Source organism: Populus euphratica, unplaced genomic scaffold (assembly GCF_000495115.2).
Source record: "Populus euphratica unplaced genomic scaffold, PopEup_1.0 scaffold256.1, whole genome shotgun sequence".
Classification (NCBI taxonomy): domain Eukaryota; kingdom Viridiplantae; phylum Streptophyta; class Magnoliopsida; order Malpighiales; family Salicaceae; genus Populus; species Populus euphratica.
Genome location: NW_011499987.1, coordinates 522,951 through 530,389, shown reverse-complemented (window position 1 = coordinate 530,389; position 7,439 = coordinate 522,951). Strand labels below are relative to the sequence as shown.

General features: G+C 32.1%; 1 protein-coding gene and 1 long non-coding RNA gene across 2 annotated transcripts; one reads left to right on the top strand and one right to left on the bottom strand.

The window, feature by feature from the left end:
• The first annotated feature begins 758 nt into the window (after positions 1–758).
• LOC105140196 (uncharacterized) lies at positions 759–1,935 on the top strand. The gene is made up of 2 exons (XR_845145.1): positions 759–1,217; positions 1,465–1,935. It is a non-coding gene; the product is annotated as an uncharacterized LOC105140196 (long non-coding RNA).
• A 1,293-nt stretch (positions 1,936–3,228) lies between these two features.
• LOC105140194 (ATP12 protein-like protein) lies at positions 3,229–5,777 on the bottom strand. The gene is made up of 4 exons (XM_011046933.1): positions 5,205–5,777; positions 4,663–4,837; positions 3,688–3,965; positions 3,229–3,587 (listed from the first exon to the last, which is right to left on the bottom strand). Exons 1-4 carry the CDS (start codon positions 5,637–5,639, stop codon positions 3,483–3,485), a joined length of 993 nt encoding a protein of 330 aa, XP_011045235.1. The 5' UTR covers positions 5,640–5,777; the 3' UTR covers positions 3,229–3,482.
• Positions 5,778–7,439: the final 1,662 nt, after the last annotated feature.

Below are 7,439 nucleotides of genomic sequence, written 5' to 3'. Positions count from 1 at the left end.
CTATTTAATTTTTTTGTATGATAATTAAAGTAAGTTAATAAAAAAATAAATAAAAAAAGTTAATAAAAAAATAAATAAAAAAAGATTATATCTATTTTTTTGCCATTAAAAGCTAAGAAAATCATAAATTTGATAAAACAATGTTTAAAATATATTTAAAAATTTGAATTGAATTTTCATGAACAATTTATCATCATTTGAATTGAATTTTCATGAATAATTTATCATTATCATTATTATTTTTCATGTCATATACATAATAATTAGAAAACAAAATTAAAATTCAAATACAAATTTATAATAGTATTTAAAAATTATATCAAAATTATAAAGTAAACGAATATGATAAATTTATTTAGAGAAAAAAAACAAAGAAAAATAAATCAAAATAGCATGCACACTCTTAATAAAAAAAATAAAATTTATTATCAAGTGGTTTAAACAAATAACAGTGAATTACCCTAAAAAACCTCAGATAATTATAATTTTAATTATAGAGCTCATACTTGCTTTTTTACTTGGATGAACACCTGGTAAGTGCTAGATGTCCAATTTCTGAACGGAAACTTCCTAGCATCATGAATTTTCCTGCAGACGCTTCTATGTTCTCTCAACATGTACAAATGGTGTCGGACATTGGGTAAACGCGGCAAGGAGAGAACCACAGCCGTGAAAAACATGATGCCAACGATTAGGTGGCATGACAACATTTTAACAAGAGAAAGATCGACAGGTCCTCTAATGGTTTTTGCTTTATTAAGATAATAGTGACACACAAAAAAGTCTGCTAGTCACGCACGATTGTCATGATTCATTTTCTATCACTGGAAAGGAAATATAGATGCAGACGCAGAACAAAATATAGCTTTGTACTCAACACAGTTATGGAGTGATCTGTTCATATATTCGGAAACACTTGTATTCAAGAAATATTCATAGCTTCCAAGTCATATCATAATAGGTTAGGTCTCTCATGCCTCAACTTGAACTGCAGATCATAGGCCTATATAAACCTTGTAAATCAGAGAACTTCATCTACTAAGCAGCTAATCTTCTGCGGATCATTAGTGCTTCAATGAAGTTCTTGGGAATAACTTGGATATTAGTCTTCATAATGGTTCCGAGTACAGACTTTGTCAAAGCAAGCTCTCGCATCTCGCTTCTCCTCAGCTCTGTCGACCCTGGGCCGCCAACACCACAGTTTGTAACTGTAGCAGGTAATTAATGTCTTAATTTAAGGTCCTTCTTTCTACTCTCCCTGAAACACTCCGACTCGAGTCCAACAGGTAAGAGCTGGCATGTGAATCATGTAAAAATGGAAAGATGTTTGCTTTAATTGACAGAAATAAGACGTAGATCTTGGATGTTCTTCTTAAAGAACTAACAAGATGTAAACGTTTCGAGATGTTGTGAATTTCTAAGGTTCGAAACAGGCTACTAATAATGGACTTGATTCTTCTGCAGGATGTAACAATGATTGTGATACTGCTTGTTGCAATTGCGACATCAAGAAACAGCCGCCTCTGTGTGTGCAATGCTGCCAAGAAGACCCTTAAAGAGATTCTTACCTGCTCGAAGATATGGGTTGCTGTTGCCCCAGGAATTGAAGCTGAAAACCATACCCTGTCAGGATTTTTTGTTTAAACAGTTGTACAAATGCAAAACTTATGCTTCCAAGTAGATTAAGACTAGCCATAGTAGAGAGCGTAAATGAGAAATCTTACCTCTACTATTCTCAAGCTGTCATGGTGTGCCTTCATTTACCATGAATGGAGAGAAAGATCTTTTACTTCTTTTTTTTTTTAATTATTCACTCGACGTTGAACTCAGTTAGAACCTTACAATCCAATATTAGAAGCTAGCACTGATGATGCTGAGAAATCTGTTTGTGAAGCTTGGAATTTGTTTATCAGTTCTAGTTTTATCTAACTTTAATATTTTGTTAATATGGAAGAGGATCTTACAACCTAATTAACAGCATAAAAAGAAACGATTAATAGACAAAAGTGGAATTGATTGCCATAAAAAAGGAAAGCAAGAAAAGGAAAGACAGTACCCTCCAAGAAAACTTGAATAAATGTCACCGGCTCACCGGTCGTATTCTAAATGATATTTAAATCATTTTTTCCTTTTATTTTTAGCAAAATTCAAATTTTATATTGGGTTTCTTTTTCCATTTAGTACTCTGATTCTTTTAGCTTGTAAAGTTGAGTTTAATACAGGGAGTAATAAAACCGGACCACATGAAAATTATAATTTCAAATCCGTCCTTTTAGTTTTTGATCTCCGTGTACGTCTCTGAAAGAATTCTGGCTCCAGTATTCAAGCTCAAACATGGTGAATTGATTTCTCCACTTCGTTATATATATATAAAAGGAAAGGAGCCATGAATATGGAGGAAAGGAACGCTGGAAAGTAATCATCATTTTATAAAGTAGGAGTTAATGAACATAGTTCCAAGACTGGTCCTTGTTTATAACCCTGCTTAATGTGAAGCGTCACAGGATGACTAAGATTGATTGGATTAATTTTTTAATCTAATTCTATATAAAATCCAGGTAGGCTAGATTTTAAATTGAAAAATCGCTAGGAATCTTATCTCATTTTATATAAAACCTGGATTAGACTAGATTTTAGATCAGATAATCACCTGAATAACATGTTAGTTCAGAATAGGTTTAATAAAATTAATTAATGGCGATATAAATGTTAAATTATTCCATTCATGAGGATTGTTTTGTTGCTTGTTAAAATTACACTTGTGAAATTAATCAGAAGTGGCTTTACCATGCCCTCTATTTCTACCAGATTTTATTTATATTTACTTGGGAGATACCGGCGTGGTGGTTCCTCCAGCTTCAACGTACAGTAAATTAACTTCCCAGTTTTCGCAGCGTGTTTGTACTTTGTATCTCTACTATTAACGGTGGAACATGTCCTGTTCAAACATTTCAACCATCAAAAACCACACATCAAACAGGGAAGCAGCTGGATAGAGCACAGAGAATCACATGAATACGTTGAACGCCAGGAACAGATACAAAGGGAATTGCCAGCGATAACATTTAAAAGCACTTGAACTCTAAAGTCAACTTTCTGGTTCTCACAACAGAACCAAAACCATGACTCCGTGAGGCCTTTCACAGATCTGCTGCTAATATTCTCAACTATGGAAAGCATATGATAAATTGCTTAAGTCAATGGCTACTGAAGAAGGCAGAATAGTAGTGATTGTTTAAGCAAAACTTCATTCTTGTTGACCATGATAAATAGTAGTATTATACTATTAGCATCATCAGTTCTCTTGATTGCATAAGCAAACGACACAATTATTGCATCAACTACATCTCAGCAAAATCACAACAAAAGTTCTTACAAAACCTTGAGAGTTAGATGTAGATCTTTGAGATCTACAGCTAAAGATAAAAGTAGTAGCACTGAAACTAACAACTGGGTTGAAAAATATCAACAGTGTACAGAGGTCATTTCCTGGAAAGGCCCAGGAAAACAGCAGCAGAGGAGATTTGTACCCTTAGATCAGCAATATCAATGTCATGGCCACCTTCAACCAAACCCCATGTGTCAACCTGCAAAGCAAAAAACAGGGAGAAATCCATAAAGTTTCTCAAATGTTTCTCTGTGTGAGAAAAGAGGGGAGGGCGAAGAGGAGAGATAAAGAACAAGAACCTGAAAGTCTTCTTCAAGTCTGATAAGCTCAATAGCTTCCTCAATATCCAATTTCCCCTTAACAATTCCAACAGCAATTATTAAAGAGTGTGCTGCAGATGCAATTGCATCAATAACCGCCAATTGATAATCATCGGTTTGTTTTAGAAGGTTTTCTATTGCTTTCACTAGACCTTCCTCCTGCTTGCCACCAAAAAGACACGAGTGCACAACAGGCTTAAAGCCAAATTCTGATTTTATCCAATCAATTAAGGGATCAAATTTCTCCACCTGCCGTTCTGACAAAGAAAAAAGAACAGAAGAGCAAATATTTAGTGTTACTTCGATTAAACAAATATCCATGCATAAAACTACTGTTTACAATAAGTCAAGAATGCATTAGGTGGAGCAGAAATAGGATGACGATTGCACCAATTCAACTCTAAAAGTACTTTCTGGATCACAGTTACTTGCAGGTTATGCCAAAAATGAAAGCTCCATTATTCATAAGCATTTCACTGAACACATTAAAATTAATTTTAGGATGTATTTTCTTGAGAAACTTCAGCAAAAATATCTTCCTAGACAGTACCGGAAACAGCAAAAGAACAGTAGAATTTTCATTTTGATGTTTTGAAACAAACTAAGACATATTCATCCATGCTATTGATGTTGAACAAAATGGAGCAGGTTATTAAACATTCACAGAAAGTACTAAATAGAAGCACAGACAACAACTCTATCCATAGAGAAATACAACAATAATGAAACCGTTAAGTTGCTCTGTGATGGTGAAATATCCACTTGCATTCAATTGAAAAAGAAAACATAAGACAAAAGAGATGGAGCTCTAAAAAAAAAAAAAAAAACTTACATTTCATGAAAGAACATGTCACCTACAGAAAATTGAAGAGACTAATTCAAAGAAAGAGCACAAACAATCAAATGATGAATCAAAACTGAATATAGCATCAGACTTGTGGATGAACAACATACCATAGACACCACTAGTGAGAACATTATCCTCAGGAGCACGACAGAATACTAAATCCTGACTAAATTTCTTCATCAAGTGTTCAATAATCATCGGCCGGGTGAGTGGGACTCTGTCCAATGCAGTGCATGCAAGTTTCATGAGAGGCATTGTAAAAGGCCTGATCCCATCTGTTTGCTACAACAAGTAACATTTCATTACTCCATCCAATCATTCACACATCACAAAATCAAAGAGGGAAAAGAAATGCAACTTTTGAATCGTTTCCATTTGACTTTGGCTGCCAAACGACATAGCAGAATCCCAATTAAAGGAGCATATTTCACATCCAAAAACAATTCAATAAGATTGAATAAACCCCGAAAATCAAAGGCTGGAAATTGAATCTTGCTAAAAACCCAATTGAAAATGAATATGAGGACTCCAAATCGAAGCCATAAAAAGAAGCCCTTTTGAACTACTATAATACACAAGTCAAGAAAGAAAAAAGAAACTCAATTCAGCTCTTACAAATCCAACAGCACTCAATTGAAATAAAGCAAACCTGATAATCCCATTCAGCAGCAATAGCCTTAGCAAGAGCTAGAGTGGGCAACTTGAGAGGCCTTTTAGAAGGAGTTTTAAGAGTTCTATAATCAAGCATCACATTCCATCCATTCCCATCATCGGCTTCTCTTGTTGTCACTTGCTTATAAAACCTCCTGCCCACAATTGACCCTGTCATAGATGACATCGGCATTGTCACAGAAGATGAATCCTTTTCGCCTCTCACATTACAATTTGGAGGTCCCTTCCTCATGTATATATTGCTGTCATTACAACTGCTACTGCTATTGCTGTCGGAATCAGCGTAAGTGAAAGAGGAAGAAGGGTTTTCGGATTGGACGGTGGCGATGGAGGTAAATTGGCGGGTAAGTGGTCTCAAAAGTTTAGGGTTTTTGATTGAGTTTAGGGTTTTGGTTATTAGTGAAGTTGCCATTTGATTCTTCAGCTGGAAATGGAACTGTGATTTCTGGTTAGGGTTTAGGGCACCGACTTTGGAGAAGCAGGGAGAATGAAAAATCGGACCGTTTTGTTTTAGATGATACCTTTTGAGTTGAACCAAAATTTCTTGCAATGTTTATTTTGGTTTAAAAATTTATTTTATTTGTATTAGGTCCTTAATAAGAGAGGAACTTGTTGAGAGATGACAATAAAGAAAAAAGGTGGTTGGTTGTTGCGATTCTTTGCATAAAAAAGATAAAATTTGATGTTTAAATATTTTATTTGATAAGGAGAGTTGGATTGTTGTGATTTTCAACATTTAAATTGTTAAAAACAAAAAGTATATTGGGGCACAAAAATATTGGGGATCTTTGGTTAATTTTTTATTTTGATTGATTTTTGGCAACTTTAAAAATATAATTAGATTTATTGAGTTATGTGTGTTGTTTTTCAAGTGTATTTATTAAAAAACAAGTTATTTGGTCTAAAATATAAAAAACAAGTTTTAATCTAGTTTCTAGTCACTTGGGTTGACAAGTGAAAATTGAGTTGTTTGCTGCAATAAACAACATGTCATCTATATTACAAAATAAATTAATTATATTTTTTTTATTTTTTAAGTTATTTTGTTGGATTGATTGTTTAAAATCTTTAGTTTTTACCCAAATTCAATGAAAAAAATAAAATTATTTATTGTGGACTTGTTAAAAATAATCTGATCTAATTTACAGTTTATTAAAAATAAAAAGTGTTTTGGTAGGATCCTTACACGTATTTTAAAAAAAAAAACCTATTGAGAAGTAAATATTATCAAATTAAAATGCTAGAGCACTGTTTATTCTAGTCTCTCAAAATGATTAATTTGAATGAAATTTGACTTTTTAGTTCTTATAATATCACGAATTAATGAAATAAAATAAAAAAATTCTAATTTTGTATTTTAGCTTAAATGAACGAACTATTTATAGTTGCTTTTTTTTTTTTAATTTGATTGTTATTAGATCAAATTATAAGATCAAAGGAAAAAGGAATCAAAGTTGAAAACATGCTGGGAATGGATGGCTTAAAAAGTTTAGACGAAATATTTAGTATAGTTCTTGTATTTTATAAATTATAAATATTAGATTTTTTTCAGTTTTAAAATTAAAATAAAAAATCAAATTTAATCTAAAACTTTATTTTTTTTATTTCTAGTAAGAGCAAGGTGAGATAAATACATTTTGTCTATTTTATGAGTGATATGTGGCTATTTATTTTTCTGGTTGAAACCATGACTTTTTTTAAAAATTTAATTCATGGGAGGAAATATATGGTAATATATGTGGGAATTGATGAGTTCATGAAGAACCTTCATAGAAAAATTGGCTAATGATTTTTTTCAATGGTGTTGATTTTGTAAAACAAATCTCTTATGAAATGAGGTATATTTTGATGTTTAAATTAATATTTAAATTTATTTAATTAAGTAACAAGCATATATAAAATTAAAAGGATAAAATATATATTTTCTGTCTGAATAGATGCTAATTATAGTGTTTTCTGTCCGTCTCTTGTTTTCCTTTCTAATTTTTCAGCAACTTTTTCAGATTCCTGTTCTTGTCGATCCAGCAGCCATCCTTTACTTTTAATTACTGACATCACTTGGCAACTATTCAACTAAACTACTGAGAAATAACTAGTAAAAATCTAAACGCACCGTCGTTTACAAGGAAAACAATTTAAATATAAACACATATGATATAATTTATTTGTTTGTTTTTATATTTTAAAAATATTTTATTTTTATTTTATTTTT

What these genes read in the sequence shown, in the direction of transcription:
- LOC105140194 (XM_011046933.1), bottom strand. Translation starts at nt 5,639, where the DNA reads ATGGCAACTTCACTAATAACCAAAACCCTAAACTCAATCAAAAACCCT. An exon ending in CTGCTGAATGGGATTATCAG is followed by an intron (nt 4,838 to 5,204) that starts GTTTGCTTTATT and finishes TACTTGTTGTAG; the next exon opens with CAAACAGATGGGATCAGGCC. An exon ending in TCTCACTAGTGGTGTCTATG is followed by an intron (nt 3,966 to 4,662) that starts GTATGTTGTTCA and finishes TTTCTTTGTCAG; the next exon opens with AACGGCAGGTGGAGAAATTT.